This window comes from Rhea americana, unplaced genomic scaffold (genome assembly GCF_003343005.1).
Source record: "Rhea americana isolate MKP2758 unplaced genomic scaffold, rheAme1 scaffold_47, whole genome shotgun sequence".
NCBI classification, from domain to species: Eukaryota; Metazoa; Chordata; class Aves; order Rheiformes; family Rheidae; genus Rhea; species Rhea americana.
In genome coordinates, this window is record NW_028186612.1 from 3,472,914 (window position 1) to 3,491,657 (window position 18,744).

Sequence of the window (18,744 nt, forward strand, 5' to 3'; positions counted from 1 at the left end):
GCCTAAAGTTTATTCAAAGCTGTTGGAAAAGTTACCTGCAATTTGCACTGAGCCATCTTCTCCAAGAAGAATATTTCCTGCTTTCACATCCCTGCAGAAAAATAAAGCAACAGTAAGCGGAACTCAATAAAACTTCCTCCTTTCAACCAAAAAAAAAAAAAAAATCAGAAGTTTCTTCTTTCTATAGAATATATTTTGTTGTGATATCTCCTCTTTCTTTAAATAAAGCAGAGGTAGTAGGGACTTAACACTAGTCATAACTTCAGGAGGAAGACATTAAGTAGTATTATAGTCACAGCTATTGGAGTTTTAAGTACCACACACAAACAGCTTTGGAAAACTATCAGAAAGTATTCTCAAAAATACAAGAAGCATGGTTAGTCCCAGGCTCTGAAGTTTCCCAAAAATCTGAAAGCAGAACCTAACACTAGGCTGATGCTCGTGTATYCTTTTAGGAGACCCAAGTGACAGTGGGTTAATCTAACACCTCACTACTGCTCAAACAGAACATCCTGTTCTTCCTCAGCCTCAAATCTTACCACTTCCCTGGCTCGGACTCTGGAGTTGTCCTGGTTCCTCAGGAAGCCAGTTTAGCTCAGTTTGCTGGTAGAAACCCAAGCAAGAAGTTGTTCACTGGTGACTTGCTGAACTGACCCAGTTTACCAGGGTGTTGGGTGAACAGAACAGGTACAACAGAGAAGATGGAAGACGGAAAGTAGGAATGCACAGTTGTCCTTTTTTGAAAAATCTCCCCAATTTTCTTGTATCCAAGAAAGTCAGAACACACAAGAACATCCAGCATGTGCAACACAAGTTGCTGTACCCCTCTACTCCTCCCTTTTCTCACCTCAYCAAAAAAAAAGTTCTGTTTTGTTAACAGCAGCACTTCCAGAATGCTACTTTCACTCCAAATACACCTGCAGGTTTTATAGTTTATTTTCACAGGTTGCCCCCCTATGTAAAGCCAAATGAAGCATCTCTGTACTTGATGTCTCCRTCCAACAGCTCAGCTGCCAGAGCTCACACTATCTAGAAACCCACCCAGAGTGCAAGCAAGGGCTCTCTTGCAAAAGCTGCAAGCAAAGCTACTGCCGGGAGGAAAGGTGCCAGCAAAGAGATAGCATTTCACTGCACACCTCGCACTAATGCTGGCCATCTGCCCTGAAGAGAAAAAAACAGATTTGCCCCCACACARATATACTTTTGCAACTATTCCAGATCTTCTCACAAAACAGTCACAAACTCGCTCTCTCCTCACTCACGCATTATGAGAACAGAGCTGGCACGATTGCCAGGCCAAAGGATCCTGCTCAGGCCCTGAAAAATAAAATCTCTCGATGGTTTTACTCTTCTAAGGATGCTTGGGCTGCCGCCAGTTCCAGGCTGGGATCATTTTAAACACATATGCTCCCCAACATTGACAGCTGATGGGTTCTTCCCAATCTCCAATCGAAGACAGTGGTGTGGCACACTGATCCCCCAGCACACATCAGAACAAAAACGAGTAAAGAYTGTCCACAAGACACGAATGCTAAAGACAAATTGAACAGCAAACTGAAGCTGGCAGCAGTCTTTCGCCAGTCTTTGAGCAAGTATTTTAAAAGTCCTGCCAAATACACGCCTCCTGCTAGCAGTGAGCATCGTGAGGCCTAATATCTGTTTGACACATTAGTGTACAAGCTAGCACAAGAATATTCACTGTTAATTTGCTGTAACAATTAAGAAAGCTTAGGCAGGTATATACGGAAATGTTGACATTATATTACAAACTAGTCTAGAGAAACTGATTTAATTCAAACCAGTGAGAAGCTGTGACAGTGATGGTGGAATAACTAGACAAACATAAAACACAGTTATAGCTGAAATAATGCTATAAATGTCACAGGTGCATAAAGAATATCCTAAGCAATACAAGGGTTTTTTTGCATACTAGAGCCTCAAAAAGCAAAGTCAGAACTATTGTGCCAGCTCATCTTAGCAATCTACAGAAGAACATAGGTTTGTATTATAGTGATCAACCTAAAACTATTGGAGTAGCAAGTTATCCGCATATTACCAGTGCCGATTTAGACACGCATAAAGACGCTAGTCATCTACACAGACACAGCATAGGTTGCTGCAGCAAATACCATCCACAGCATGCTTAGATCCTGACTCATATGTGCATTACTTTTTGATTACTATTATTTTTGATCAGCCTTTCACTAAGAAGCAACTGAAGTTCAGCACGAGGTCAGTGAATAATTGCMGGGAGTCAGCTAAAGACCAGCTTGTTTTCCATGGGCCTAACATGCACACAAATGCTAAGTGGCAAGTCAGCTTTCCTTCCCGGAAGCACTATTCTGTTTTCTTCCTGCAATTGATAGTCGCTGCAGATAAGAAGGCATCAACACTGCAGTGAATGGAGACTCAAGTACCCAGAAGGACCTGAGGAGATTAAATACAACGTTAAGCGTGTGGCAACTCCAATCCCCTTGGCATCTATTGTCCAAACCCAACACAATCAGGACCGTAGAGAGTAAATTACCATTTTAAAGTGTTGCAAAACCCAGCTTTCCTCTGTGCAGTACATAGCAGTGAGGGAATGGAAAGGCTCACTGCCAATTATTTAGGTAGAAGGTTCCTCTGGGAGCCATCCCCATGAGCACGGGGAGCCAGGGAAGCACCGTACCCAACTTTGCCGCGTCCTAGGTAAGGGCCTGGCTCACGCAGTGYGAAACGCATTTGGCAAGGATGCGGCCACCTCCAGGAATCCTCCCCTCCCACCCGCGCTAATTCGTCGGGAACGCAGGGCGTTCAGGAAACTCTCCAATGCTACTGAAAATGTTTATCCAGACGGTCAGTTCTCCTGCAACAGCCAGGACGTCGGAGGCTATTTCCAAGCAGTGCACCACTTCCAGGCTGTGCAGGAAAGGAATAGCCAGTACGCAAGTCACCTGTTGAAGTTCCAGTTCCTCTTGCTGAAGATGGGTGCAAGTAATACTGATTTGCTCTTCCAGGCATATTCCAGCACTGCCCAGSATATTGCAAATTTCTCTGGGTAATTTAGGCTAAGCAGTATCGTACAACCTCTCGAAACCTCTTCTGCATGTGTTACATGACATACAGCTCACCTGAAGCAGACCACGTTCTGTGCTCCAGGGCGGGCCAGGGAAATTCAAGCAGAAAGCTAAGGATGAGTTCTCAACTATCATACGCAGCAGAGTCCAAAAACCAGGTGGTGGCCAGAAAGCAGCATGCACACTTACTGTCCAAACTAAGCAAGTCTGGAGCATGAAAAGTAGCAAAACAAACATTCACAGTGAGTCCAGTAGAAATCTCAGCCAAAGAACTGTTCAAGGCCTTTAACCCTCCCAGGTGCAGTTCTCTTCTTGTGAATTCAGCTTAGATTAATTTCTTGTTGGAAATAAGTGTCAGTAAATATGGTGCTTTGCACTGGCTCAAAAAATTATTAATAATCATTGCTACAATAAGAAAACAACTAGGCCAGCAACAGCCACTGCCAATTACACATGTCAAACTGAAGTAGTAAATTATGGCTTAATGTGGCATTTCCTCCTCATGACCAAGAAAGCCATTACTCACYCCAGTGTGGCATACTCCACCCCTATAGCAGCAAAACAGGCCAGAGGTACGCAGTGCTGGGTTACCAGCTCCATTTTGCAGTTACTGTACCATGGAAGTAGCTTCTAACCTTGCCATTTTTCACATGTATCAGCRTCACATTGCCTGTCACAGCATCCTCAGAGCTACCCCATCAGTCCTCAGGCAGCACTGGATTAATGTTGGGTGGACACAGGTCTCCTGTTGTAGTTGTATCGATGTTAGTTGCAGCATTTCCAAATTAGGCACTTCCTTAAAACCAGCTTTAAGATAAATTAATTACATTTAAAACAACTTGGGGAGGGGGATGAATGGCGGTTTCTTGTTTATTCTGTTCAGGAGAAGCCAATAAACTCATAAGCTGAACAGCAAGAAGTTTGTTACTCCAGGATATAGTTACTGCCAAGTGTAACAATTTGAAGGTATTTCCTACTAACGCAGTAATGACCATATCCAGGGCCTATACATGCAGAATAAATCGTATGCCACTGGCAAAATTACTGTGTTGGAAACAGGAAGCATCTTCAGGTTGCAGTGTAAAGGGTAATTATTTTGCATTTTAAATGAAGTAACAGAATACTAGAGTAAACATTTCCTTGTCAGCAGCTTAACAAATGCTAACATCCTTCTGSACATCTCTACTCCATAGCTCTCGGTTTCCTCTCTTCTTAAAGCTTCCAAGAGCCTCTTCCCAAAATAAAATTGTTGTTTTTATTTACATTTATTTACTTTACCAAGTTACCGAAACCATATTCTCATGGTTTGTTCCCACTATAAGAAGTCTTCTCAAGTCCTTCAAGTCCTGCTAAAATATCAGATCTCCTCTCATCCACAGTCTTCAACCCTCRGTCTTGCTGCATAGTTTTGTCATTGTGGCGATAACACTAAAGGGAAGAACAAGTCTTCTCGCTGCTCCACCACGGAGCACAGAGGTATCAGTAATCAGCTACAACTCAGCAGCAGTCCAGGCAGACACAACAAAGCTTCTTATTACAGCCTTAAAATAAACTGGCACTTTCAAGAAAAGCAAAGCACATAAAGTTACTGTTTTTCAACCAGTCTCTTAAGAGGATTTGGAAATCCAAAAGGATTCACCTGAATACTACTCCACATCTAGAGCAACAACCAGGACAACAACTTGTTAAGGCTTGCGAAGATGTGATTTAAATAAGTGACCTGAGCAAAAAGTGGCATTCCAGGATTTCTGCAGCCTAGCACTGAAGTTACAAAACTATAAAAATGAAGGAGAAAATGGAGTTAAGTTCAATTTATTATGCCTCCTTTTCTAGCCTGCTGTATGTGCCTTTAGGATGCAGGGCTGGCTGTCAGAACAGCCATGAGTCATGTGCCCATTAGATGGGATTTACATCAACTGTAACAATAAATGTTTGTGGACTGAACTAGTGCATGATTTGGCACAAGGACATTATATTGGTCCTGCCAAGTTTTTTTTTTTTTTTTTTAAGTGCAAGATACAAGAATCACTATTTCTGTTAATGGTAACTCAAAATATTTATACTGGATACAACCATTTGCTGCAGCCAATATTATTTAAGTAATTTGCACAATACTTCCAGAACAATACCTCTACTTACAGTTAAACATGATGCAATTTGCTGCTTTATATGCCAAATGAGTGCTATTCTCTCTGCTGTCAAGCCTTATTCTCCCTCYAGTAATATATCACTACCTATATCATCTCTTCCTTTTACTTTATAAGCCAAGACATAAACCGTAGGTTATAGTAGTTTATCATTGGAGACAGCCGCAAAATGGAAACTAGGCTTAGACTGTACAAGTGGAAAGAAACATCTTTATTCCCCCTGAAGTCGGTGTGTTTAATATAATGTAAGAAATTGCGAGCAAGACAGCTGTAGCAGAAGTGCAGTAAATTAGCCTAAGTCTGATGCTGCTCCAAAAAGCTGTCTCCTAACAAAGCTTCTCACACTGCAGAGGTGAGCCTGAAGTCCCAAACTGTGCAGCGAGATGCAACTACTGACTGCTCAGTGCAAGCCTGAGGCATTTTTAAAGCTCCAGCTTCCCATGCTGAGGTACAAATACTTGATTTAACTGCCATTTTAATGGTTGGAAAGAATTAGATGTAAAATCTAATCCTATTGGGGCAAAAGGGTAGAAAAAAAAATCAAGGAGAAGCGTTTTGGTTCTCTTGGGTGGCATGAAACAAGGCTCTGCAAGGCAAAAGCGATGGAGAGCTTGCGGCTCTCCGCGCAGAGGGGTGTGTAGGCAGAGCCCACGGGAAAGGACTCTTAACCTCCACTGAGACGAGCTATACAAGTACATCCAGTACTTGTTTTCTCTGCTCCCTACCCTTAATATCCAGGCAGATCACATTAGGTAAGGACCAAAAGAGACCTCCTGGAAAAGAATCACATCCACCCTGCTTGGCACAGGCAATCCCAGTAAGGGATATATGAGAAATCAATCTGCTATTGTGCTTTATTTCAGCTAAACCAGAACATAGTTCAGACAATCTGTGATACACTTGCCAAGTACATTTGCCTCCTAACTTTTACCTCCAATGCTTGGAAAGTGGACTGCTGCTTTAACTGCAGGGTTTGGAGCTCAAGAAAACATCACTGAGAAGGTTTTGATTCACTTTAAGTTAACACCAGCTCAGAGAAGGGAGGGCACAAAGCGAGCGGCAGAAAACTCCCCCAAAATTCACGTTATCTGAATAGCTCAAAGGGCTAATAAGATGCTGAGGTAGCAAAGCAAGAGCTGCAGATTGTGRGATAGCTCAGTGCGAGCGTCTAACACGAAGCGACAGCGAGCGGGGCACAAGGTAAAGAGCGTCACATCACTGACCATGCTACCATCCGTCAGACGCTGTTATCGCAGTGTCTGCAATTTCTTCCTTTATCTCAGAAAACTCTGACCAGCTAACACCCCTACGTCAACATTTTCTTTGATAGTTTTTCCTCTCTCATTAATTCCTCCTCTCCTTCCCAAGTATTTACACATAGGGATGGTTGAAATAAGGTGCAGTTCAGTAACAGGTCCCAGTCTTGGACTTTACCCCCCATCACCGTGCCTTAACATGCATCAACAGGCTTAAAATAAATAAATAAATGTTTTCATATATATAAAATTGAACAGAAGCTTTAAAAAAAATGCATCAGGGATTTCTTCCACAAATTCATCTATTCAGTCCTTCCATTTCCTGATCTTACTTCCTCCACAARGATTGCAACGGAGACCAGACATAAAGCTCCTTCAACAGCTGCTGCCCCAAATCCAACAGGCGAGGCAGGCTGCAGCRCCACGGGGCTGCCTCCTACCCCTAGAGGCCCAGCTATTTCTGAGAAGCCCTGCCTTAGTCACCAGTAACAGAGGAAAACCCTCAAGTTGGAACTTGGCCTTATTTCAGTGCTTCATATCATGTTATTGAACGTGCAAGTAGGTGGGTACGCTTCACGTGGCAGCGCCAACGACACATTGCTGGGCTGCAGCACTGCAGGCACTCCTATTTAAAATGTATTCCTAACACCTCCAGAAATAGGAATTTCCCCAGGACTATTGCACACGCTCCGCTTGCCCCAGCTGAGAGAGCATGACAAATGAGGTAGCAGAGGAAACAGGAAAGCCAATGACTCAAGCACCTCCTCACCTTCGTCCTTCCGTAACTAAGATGAAAGTTTGTTTCAGAAAACCCATAACCGTGTTGGGTCCAAAAGAGCTATTGCCCAAGATTTTGACACAGGGCAGCTTAAACGGGAAGTCATTTCCACCAAGTAATAAGCACCTCCTTTCTGGAGAAGCAGCTTGCATATCTAYGCAAACCCAAGGCCCCAGGCAGTCCTGCCCCGCAGCCAAGCGCGGTCCATATCTACACAGCCAGCCACTGCTCTGGCTCAGCAACGCTTCCAACATGACGCAGAAGGGAGAAACTCCCGGCAACCAGGAGCCAGCAAAGACTTGGTTCCTTCTCCAAAATCTGGAAGATATTTCTAAGCTAGGCTAAGAGGAAAGATGATCTCCTTATTTCCATTACAAAATGGAGATAGMGTTTATAAAATTGGGTGTATCTACATATGAAGATACCTTCAAGATGGAAACAGCCTTCTTAGCACTCCTAGCRTGAACCTGGATGATACTTTCCAGCTCCCACTGAGAGGTTTTTTTCTTGTAGCATCGCACTGTTTTTTSTCCCAAATACCTGGAGCTTTGCTTTTGTTGAGGGTTTTTTTTTTCATTAAGCTCTCTACTTTTCAATTTTAATTTTTGTAAGAATTCTGCTTTTAAAAGACAGAACAAAACTTCATAAATATGCAAAAATGGTTTCTGATGCAAAATTTCTTGCAAAATTTTCAAGTGTGCTTAATACGTTACCACATATATTTAGTAAATGACTTATTTCTTATGCGTCAGCTGGATATATAGACATGAAGGAAAACACCGTAGTGGTCTAAATGCTTAAGGCATCTCCACTTATGTAGCTTTTAGGATCTATCAAGGCTAAAAAGTCTGTTGTATTACAGCAACAGAAAATATTCCAAAATACCTTTTTGAAGGGGATTATTCACTTGATACATCACAGTAGGAAGGACCAAGGGCACAAACACCAATGACTTAAAAATAGTCTCTTTAGACTAGAGAGATGTTTAAGAGTCCACACTGGGTAATCTATTCCCAATGATCCACACCAGATAAAAGCAGTGACATGACAGATGTCATGAACAAGGTAATTTTAAGTAAATGCAAATGGCCATTTGATTTTTTGAGGAAATCAAAAGCTAAAGGAGTTTGTTTTATTTTCACCTGATCAAATTAATGCTGCAAACAATGAACAAAGATTATTCACTGGAAAAACTTCAAATCCAAATAATTCTGACAACCGAGCAATCGCCAGAAGCATTATTTTAATATGTAACCCAGTTACAGATCACTAATCGAAATCCGTAATTGGTGCTGAACCTTTTGAAGATCACCCTGGTCTCTATTTCATGCTCTTCAGTACATTTTCTTGCTTCTAATCTCCACATAACAAATTATCAAAAGGGGGAGGATGAAACCAAAAATTTTCATGTTGTTTTTAATGCAGCTTATAGTTAGTGTACCAGGAACAAAAAAAAAMCMAMMAAAAAAAGTTGTTTTCCTTGGACCAAATCAAAATATTTTGAACTGCAGCCCATGCAGTGACCTCGAAGTCCAGAGGCAGCACTTTGGTCTGAGGTGAGTGACACTTGGCCAGATATCTGAACACAGCAGCCGTACAGCACGTGGTGCTCAGCTTCCAAACCCCAGGGCGAGCGGATCCTCCTAACGCAGGGGGCTGCTGGAGGCTGCGGCGCCGGTGTTGGACCAGAGCCCTGAGTTTTCCGGCGCTTTCATCAGCAATTGTATCTACCATAGGCATTTTAAYCACCAGTTTTAGGCTTCAGAGTTGAAATCTTTTTCCTCAAAGTGGATAAAGACAGTCTCCACAGGAACTATTGTTTCTGGCCATCTGCAGCCTTGGGATTTTCAGCTGGTACATATTTTCTCTTTGCAACCACAGAGACTTTATTAAAAAAAAATAGTAAGTTCTGGATGAGGCAGTGGAAGAGAGCCACCAGGAGAAAACCCTGGTTTGCCAAACCACCACAACAGGCCCCAATCTGACTGCTGTGCACACAGCAGGGAGGTTCAGCTCCAAAGTACCAGCAGTGGTCCTCATGCCCTTGACCCTGCACGGCAAGCTGTTTATTTGGGGGAGAAAACTCCAGCACTGCCCACAGCAGCATCTCTTCTTCCTTCCCACCAGTATGAAGACRACAAAAACACTCCCATTGTTCCAGCTACAAAGCATTTTACAAATTAAAGCTTTAAATCTTATGATAACAGCTTCCTTTAACTGTTACTTTTGTCTATCCCTTTCTGTAACAAAGAAAAGACTAAAGGATGCTTCTCTGAATTTAGGATCATTGTGAAATACCACATGTGAAACAGACTCCCCATTCCCCTCCCTGGCCCCAAAAGGACATTTCCTCAACATCTCCCTGCAACCAGAGCTACTGAACAGTCCAGAATATTATTCCCAGAACAACTGGCTTCCTGACATCTTTGTGGGGCTCAGTGTTATGTGAGAAGATGCTCTACCAGGGTCTGGAACTTAGATCAGGGCAACTCACTTCCCACAGCTGAAGAACAGCTAGCTTCCAAATTACTAATGGCCTGGCTTAAAATCCAACTGGCACTTTGAGGTGAAAGGCTCAATATCCTGTTATCCACCCTTCAATCCCCCCCCACCAAACTTCATTTCAAAAAAAATGCACTCCCTAAAACAAGATTACAGAAGTAGGTAGAGGGGAACGGCGAAGGTCAGTTGCAATATTGCTATAGAAACAAAGAGCTACAGTACTTCAGTCCTCAAAATAATCTTTGGCATCAAAAAACTCAGTTTTACCGCAGTATCTGCCAACAAAGCTATCGACACATTAATCAGCTACATGAAAGTTAAGCTTGAACTCTGTAGGGCAGTTGAGCTCTGCCAAAATATATCCACTGGCTTTTACCTTAAATCAGAAGCTGCCTATTTGAAGAAACTCCCTGCAAAGCCACAAGTGCTGTTAATACGTATGTGTGCATGAATGTACATAGACATATACGCATACACACAGACACCCTTTTTTCAGAAATTCTCTTTTAATAGAGGTAGAGGAGCCAAGCAAAAGAAACTCTTGATCTTATGTCAAAGCAATCCCATGCTCCARAGAACAAGCTAATATATTTTTGGCACAAAAACACATCAAGAATGTTGCTTCAGGGTCTCTTCAAAGCAACATTCAGGCAGCTGCCGTGGCATCCTGCTGCCCCACGCTCAGAGGACTGATATTTTGGGGTGAGGGAACAAACATCAAAAAAATTGTTCATGCTGGTGCACGAGCCAGTCTGACGCCCAACAACAAATGTGCTGTTCCCYGCTCCTTCCCCCGAAGTGTACCAGCAAATAGCTGGATCACTGCCTTGCCACTACTTCAAGCATACACGGCCATTAAACCGCTTCCTAATCTTTATTTCATACAAAAAAGCCATTTTTTACCCTCATTATGTTGCAATACAAGTATCTGACTATATATAAACATTCGAGCAATGCRGCGTTTCACCTGGACTAACTGAAATATTCAGTTACACAACAGCTAATCACGAACAGAAGATAAGCTCAGAGATAAAAATAGGGAGAAAGACAGAGGGACCTTGCAGCAGTTAATCGGCATGATTCGTTTGTCAGATCGCCACGGAGAGCACCACCTGGAAGAGCTCTGAACCTCCCTCGGGCAAGTCACTCGAAACGAAACATCCCAGCTTACTTTTGCTTTGCTTCTATTTCAAAGTCATTCGTCCAGCTCCTGGATACCTGTTAATCTCCAAACGCGCCCAGGAGCAAGAGTCCAAATGGGGAGAGGCGCAACGTACCCTCCACGCGTCACCCGGCTGCGGTCACCCAGAGGAGATTAACCTGGGAGCGACCCGAGCMGGGCATTAGTCTTGCTTGTTTGACTCCACCGAAAACAACCCGTCAGACCAAAACCCTGCAAGACAGCTTCCCGCGAAGGCGTCTCCGAACTCGGCCCTTCGTCCTCAAGCACACCGGGTGTTTAACACGAGCCGCGTCCCCAGGATTTCAGACGGCCGTCGGGATCCCGGCGCTCCGCGCGGAACGGCGCCGGCGCGGGAGAGACGGCACCCGGCAGCTCCGAGGTACCAGGGCAGCAGCTGATTTTGGAGAAAGATGTGGAACATCTGTCAGCAAACAGCTACGTGACTGTTACTTTGGATACGGTTTTCCCACAAAAATAAGACTTTTTTGTCTTTTTTTTGTAAAGCAGACTGCAGGCCGCAAGACACCATCCCCGACAGCCCTTGCAACACAAAAGCAAAAAATATCACTAGCAACAACGGGGGAGACTTCAGCATTTGCTCCCGAACAACGACAGCTGTTCATTTTGGAGCCTAGCTCAGGCTGTTAGCTGGGAAATAAACAAGAAAATATAATTTAAACCTTCTGTAGATATTTGACTTTCTAATCTCCTCCAGAGGATACTGTCAAACGGTTCTCCTGTCCAAAGCAGGAGATTTACCCTCCCGTGCGAAGCCAGCTCCCAAACCTTAATTGGAAGTGGCATTAAGTTCAAGACAAGCTTATGTACAGTAAGATTCAGCAGCAGCAGAATTTCATTAAGCCAGTTTTCCAYGTGTTAATTCAAATTACCCATTTAAGATGATGCATAATTTAAAAGTAGCAAGCGGTTCCACCACCAGATATACATTCCCTGGTCTCGCTGGTGATTTACAGCAGCGACAGCCCGAACCCATTTCAAGTCAACAGCTCAGTTGCATTCGGGTCCAGGCCGTCTCCTTTCAGGCTTCGCCAACAGCCTGCCTGCCCGACTCCGGTGCGGTCGCTGCACCCGCAGCGTGTCTCTGACGTTAGCAAAGTCGGTTTTTCCTAGGTGCGATACGCWGAACGCCCCGTTTGCCACCGACGCAGCGGGCGCCTGCTCCCCCGGCTGCTTCGGGTTACTTGTTCCCTGTCTAAGCAGGGCCCTTCGCTTCCGACCCTTCCCGGCTGACCTTGCTTCGACCCGACTTACCCTCCAAACGCAGCTGCCCCGCATTACAGACACTATATTCGGCTGCTCGGGGATCACCTGATGCAGTTTCCTTTGGAGCCAGATACTTTAAGCTGACCCAGGGGACCAGAAGTTTAGTTATTTTAAACACTTCCTGCCAGAGCATCGCTGGCAACGCCGCACGCTGCAGGATTTCCACCTGTGTTTCCCATCAGGCACAGCCAACGTTATGACCTCTTACGCTGATTAAAATGTGGAAAAACACKCCTCTATTCACATGCATCAGGAAAGGTCCTAGCTGCTCTATAACTTTAAATTGCTGGGTTTTTCCTCCCCTCCGTGGCGTATACATACCCGGATCGAATGCAAAACAGCATAATTAACGCCGCTACGGAGACGCGCTGCCTCCCTCCAAGGTTTCCTCTCTGCCACCGGTTAAAACCCATCCTTCGCAACACGGGTAGGAGCCCTGCAAACAGCCTCCCCGTCGCACCTCAACTGACTGCTGCTGCTTCTGCACCTAACGGAGTTTCCCAGGCGGCCGTGCCCCGCGCGAACCCAAACCCTCTCGGTGCTGAAGCGTTACGCAGCCAAGCGCGGAGCCGCCCACCGTCGGACAGGGCCGCAAACGGGACGTGCGCGTGTAGTGGAGCAGTGAGCCTCGGCGGCGGCGGCAGCGCCGCGGCTCCGACGGGCCTGCGGCGATTCCTTTGCAGCGCTCCTCGAAAAAAGAAAAAAAAAAAGGAGGGGAGAGGGGGTAAAACACTTCTGCAGCACACGGGACAAGACTGGTCACAGCAAGCCCGACTTGGTCCATCTCCAAGTCATCCAGTATGAATCACATTTTCTTCAGACCAAGTAGGCTGAACCTTCTGCAAACATCATCTGGCTGCTGACAGCAGCAAAAAAAAAAAAAAAAAAAAATCCCGCAAATACACTCTTTTACAATCTTTACCACAATTACTAGTTTTGTGCTGCTTCACTACAGCAAGTCAAACGAAAGCAGCCAACCTCTCTATCAACTTAAAGTCACTCAACGCGACATCTTCAGAAAAAAAAATGAAATTTAATATTACTGCTACTTTTACTCATTTAAATTTGATTAGACCAGAAGATGAACTAAATAAGCTAAGCGAATCAATCAAAAGTCACAGACGAACACGTTTCTGTCAATCACTTAAGGGAAGTGTTAAAAACTACTGTGTACTTTAACTGTAGTTAAGTTTTCTATTGCTTTAACACTTTCATCCGACTTATTAGAACTCCATGAAGTCTTTTCTGAAGAAACCAAAAGTTAAGCAGACAGCTGTGATATCAAAGCTGTCTTCACTGAAGACAGCTGTTTTTATTAAATCAGAATTTTATCTGAGACTGGAAACTGAAACTTAAGGTTTCTTTTGGCAGAAAAAATATACTAAAATTGTTTCCATCTTTTTTTAATCCAGAACACTCCATAAAAGCCATTCAGCTTGACCAAAAATATGAACTAAATGCTGCTTTTATTTTCTAATTAAAACAACATTTTTGCAAAAAAAAGAACCTTCTTGTCATGCAGCTATCTTAAGAGCACAGAAAATTATTTCAGTGTAGCAACAGCATTGCTTATAGTGGCATTGTACCAGCAGAAGACCAACCTCAAAAAAATCCCCAAGGAAGAAAAGACTGTTGCTTCCAATGGCAGTCTTGTGGCTCGAATGATGTGTATTACCAGTAAGCCATACGTTCTATTTCGGGTGCATATTTAGGATTGCAGATCTCATTCTTTTTAATGGCAGAACATACCGACTTAGTATCCTCTCTTCCTAAAACTACGCCACACCTTGACACAAGGGGAAAGGAAAACATGATTTAAAAATATCTCCCAAATGCCAGAGCAGCACTGAAGCCCACAGGTTTCAGTGATCCATCAAATCACAGGCCGTAAGTTAACTGGGTTTCGCCTACAATAGAAGTTTTTGACTTCTAATTTTGTTTCCATCTTTCTTTAATGAAATCACCCAAATTTAARTTTCATGATGTTGATCTTGCAGCTAGCTGTAAGGAAGAGAGGAAAAAAAACACATACACATGCACACACAAACAGGGCTTGCAGAGCTCCTTATTAAATTTCTCAGTACTTCTCATGCAGCACTCAGATTTATAGCTCTCTGTAAGAAATAAAAGCAGTTTTCTTTCCACCTCCAACAACTACACATTGCAGCTGGGCTCAGATATTTGGCAGGAGGTTTTCAATATTAGAACTTTCACTACCATGAATGTTTACCCAAACTTGGCCTGGTCATAGATTTTCCCGAAAAAGCAGCTACTGTATATAAATTTGGAAAATAATTTGGAAATAATGGAAAGCTCCATTGTTATTATCCATGTTTCATATCCTAACAGCTGGTTGAGAGATGAGATGGCATATGCTTGGCTGCTCTGYTGCAGTGACTTGTCCCAGGACAAAAGACAAAGAAAAGTACCTGTGGATTTGCCCATTTTTATGCAAATAGTCCAGCCCTTCCAGCACCTCCTTAAGGATTGTGGCTATACAGGGTTCATCCAGGACACCGTTCTTGTGTTCTCCTTTGGCCACGATATGTTTTATAATATCCAAAACTGAGCCTGGGGAAAGGGAGGGAAAAGAAAGTTAAACACCCTTGAGCTTAAATTAGAAGAATCGATTCATGGCTAAATACAACTTACAGTCGCTTCGTACAAAAGCCTAAAATATTTAGTATCGGAAGAGGGAAGCAAGGATGGGCGCGGACAGTCAGGAGCTCCAGCCTTTATCGCAGGAAAGCAGAAACAACGACACAAGCCTTACGCTCCATCTATGAGCCTTACAGGGCTGCAGATCCTCGAGGTATGCTGTAAACTCCCTGCGATCACAAGGAACTGAGAAGTTACCTGCACATGCCAAAATATAAAGTGTATATACAGTAAACTCTTGGAATGGTTTTCAGTGGATGTAGACACTACAGCTGTTTTAGCACTGAGTTCTGGAGAAGCAGGAGGGGGAAATGGAAAAAACAGGTGGCTGCCAGGACTCACCAGCAGAAGGCAACAAGCTGGATAAAATTAGATTCTACTTTTCAACTCTTAAAACCTGCTGCAGAGGAATTAGCAAGAAAAAAATCTAAACATTAACAGATGATACTCTAAATAGAAAAAAAAAYGGAAATGAAGAATTAAGGAGAACATATAAGGTGCAATTTTGTCAGTTYCTCACTGCCTACAAAGCTGACATAGTTTAAATTCTTCCCTAGGAATACCAAGTTTAATTCCTCCCCCAGAGTGTAAATGACCATCTTGTATGAGAAACTATATTTTATAGACTTTGAATTGTACTCAGAAATAAACAGAGAGCTGATGAACAGTGATAGGTCTCTTGTGCAAAATCCTGGTTTCACGATATACCGAGTACTGTATTCTTCATATTTGCATCTGGACTGAAAACAGTCTTCTCAGAGCTAGATTTTTATTTCACTCCCTGTACCAGCAYGGGATGTCGAAGCTTGTTCTCCTGGGCTACGGTCTTTAGTTCCTTTGAGCTTGGGTTTCTATGGTTTGATCCTTGTATTGTCAGCTATTAAGGTTTTTACAGATATGGGCATGAGGCAATGCCAGCAGCACTGACAAGTTCTTGAAGAATTAGAGAAGCAAGTGTGACTGTAAAGCACAGATTCTAGCCTTGTGTGGATCGTCTCTGAACAGTAAGCTTATGGGAAAACAGCACTTCAATACTTACTTAGCTGGTTTAGGAAAGCTGAGAATTCATTTTCAAAATTTGTAATAAGTAGAAGAGAAACAAGGTACTTTCATACTGACAAACAAACGAAGCTGAGAARCTTACTCATATGAGCTTGGTTAACAGCAAGACTACAAGTTCCACCCAGTAAATTCTTGAAGCAAAGAAAATAAATACAATAGGTAAYTTTTTTATTTTCATCCCTGAAGTTCTGGCAGACAGAAAATCCTTCCCCCTTTAAATTTACCTCATTATCTATCCTGCTTGAATTTCTAGGCAAAAACTCATCATGCTGATAGGCTTCCACTTAGCAACTACTTCGCTTTTGGATTCCCACAAGAAAGCAAAAAGTCTACAAGAGTCCACTCTGTGCACTCGAGGGAAAGGCTTGTTTTGCACAATCYGTACTGCACAGGAAATGATTACACGGGCACATGGTGTCCTTTGGCTTGGCGGAAATGATACGCGCTGCCTTGATCCAACAGCTTTCTGTGGCCAGGAGAGCCACTATCCCCTACTCTGTCCAGCTGCGCCCCACTACGTCCCACCTCCAGCCAGTCCCACCAGACCTGGTGCTCACGCAACACCCCAAGTCAGCTCGCTAACCTGACCGAAAAAGCTGTTTGAGTGCAGTGAGTGTCAGAGCCACTGACAAGGAGAAAGGAAGGTAAGAGGAAGGGGGGAGAGCACACATGGTCAGAAGCAGCAGCCCCCTCTTCATCAGCAGCCAGCAATTAGGCCAGCTCCACTGTCCCACTGAATGGCACCTCCAGCCTCTTTTTCTCCCTAAAGAAAAAAGCCTTAGCTTGTTTCAAAGAATTTGCAAAAGATGCTATCTTAACACAGCAACTACCAACAAAAGGGAAATGAAACCAAAGCAAACGGGAAATAAAGAAATCAGACTGCTTAACGTTTCCTYCAAGTTTATATTCAAGAATACTCCTAGCTGTGCCCAGTCTTTCTTCTCCCTGTCCATGAATGGAAACACATTCCAGTCTTTAGCTAGCTCTGCACTGGTTTTAAGGGTATTAGCTGAAGGTTTCTCCCTGACCATAAGTTAGGTTGTTACAACCGATGTCAGGCTTCTGGCAAAGAGGGTAACATAAAACGAGAACCCCAGAAGTCTGAGCACGTTCTCCTTCTCTGAAATGTTTTTATTCAGTTCTAACATCTAAGAAAAGGATGATCTTTTGCATGTCACGAGGACTCACCCGGGATTCAGGCTGTGACATACTCGTATTTAAGTAGTACATGCTCACAAGGCCTAAAACTTCTTATTTTGGACAAGAACTTTAGTGACACCTAAGAAAAAAACCACCACATCTTCAGTTTCACTGTTCAGGTTCTTTTCCTCTCAAGTATGCCTCTATTTGGAGAACAAATTATCACTTGTTTAGAAGTCCAGTGAAAAAAATATGTGGTTCTTCACGTACTCGTTTTGTCCTCTTTCCACCCACAACTCTGTTAGGAGAATTTGTTCAAAACATTTCTCTCCTCCTGCAAAGGGCTCAGGGAACATGAGGAGGCAGATCATATGGTGCTTTTAATTACTTGGTCAAAAATCCTGTATTTAGCTAAGTTAGAGGTTGCATTTAACCCAGAAAAGGAAGATGAGGGAGGGGAGAAAAGACAACGGGACATACACAGAGCAAACCTTCTCCGTAGAAAACCAACAGCTGGTTCATACTCATACAGTGTATTTGCTTCCAATTTGGCTTGCCATTTTTAGCACTTTTTTTTAAATCCGCTTTCTTGTTGGGATGTTTAAAGAACTGGAAGAATTTACCAGCCTTCAATAGAAAAGCAGAAGAGCAACAAGGCTCTCAGCCAAATGCTAAGTACAGCTAACAGCAGAAAAGCAACTGGATGCCACCTTGGTGAAGAAAGCGTTGTACAAATCATGCCCACTTTGTTTACTCAAGGGAAAACATGTTTTTATGACTGGCACCATAAGAGTGAAGCTGTATTTATTCTGCCTCCTGCAAAAAATTGGAAGGCACTGACTCCTGACTGCAATTTTGTAAAGCACAGCACCGCGCGGTAAGAGACTGAAACCAAGTGGCATTTCCATATATTGCTTCATGCAGCGTTAGGAATCTTTTGACGTTCTGGTTAAGCAAGCTTGATATGGAGCGACTAAGAAATACCCAGATCCCAAAACAGAAACCCTTAACACTAAGCTACTTTGAGAGTAACAGTCATAAAAGTTTCATTATTGAGGAAAACTCTTAAGTTAGAAAATGCATTTCAGCATTAGCCTGAAAAATTCAAGGCAAAAATCATTCCCAAGGATCACAGCTAAGCATGATAAACTTAAAGAGCCTCACTGCCTTCGGATGTAGACAAGTTTTCCTAGTTTCACCAACAGCATCACGCTCCAACAAGCGGTTAGAGGGCTCTCCTTAGCCTGAGGGAGAGGATTGTTTTGTACAGAGCGGCCTGATCCCAATTCAGCAGCAAGTTAACTGCTAGAAATTAAGTGGGAACATTCTGTTGAACTGCAACTAAGATTAGCTCTGTGTAAGGGCACGTGCTTTACAAGCTGATCATCTTGTACAAAAACATCAGCACGATTCCAGCAACTGCCAGTTTCTAAGYTGGTTTCCAAACCAGCTGCAAGAAGTAACTGGTGAAGTTAAAGTACACATGAACTTAGTTAAACAGAGATCCAACTATGTTTTCAGTATGGATTTGGTCTCCACGTAGACAGTGGGATTCAACAATCTGCAAGACATGTGTTGTTTAGTCCAGTGGCTAGAAGAGCAGGTTCACTTTGGAAATAAGGTTCACACTCCATATTAAAGAGCAACAGTTAGAATAACTTTTTTAAGGAAAGAA

The 18,744-nt window shown here is 43.2% G+C and overlaps 1 protein-coding gene across 2 annotated transcripts in view; it reads right to left on the reverse strand.

Annotated features, from left to right (window-relative positions):
- OXSR1 (oxidative stress responsive kinase 1) overlaps nt 1-18,744 on the reverse strand; it is an 88,792-nt gene that overhangs the window by 32,828 nt on the left and 37,220 nt on the right. For both annotated transcript variants that reach the window (XM_085316478.1, XM_085316477.1), the window contains exons 4-5: nt 14,639-14,780; nt 36-91 (exon numbers count right to left, since the gene is read on the reverse strand). In XM_085316478.1, the coding sequence (XP_085172604.1) occupies nt 36-91; nt 14,639-14,780 (198 nt within the window). The remainder of the gene's footprint in view (nt 1-35; nt 92-14,638; nt 14,781-18,744) is intronic.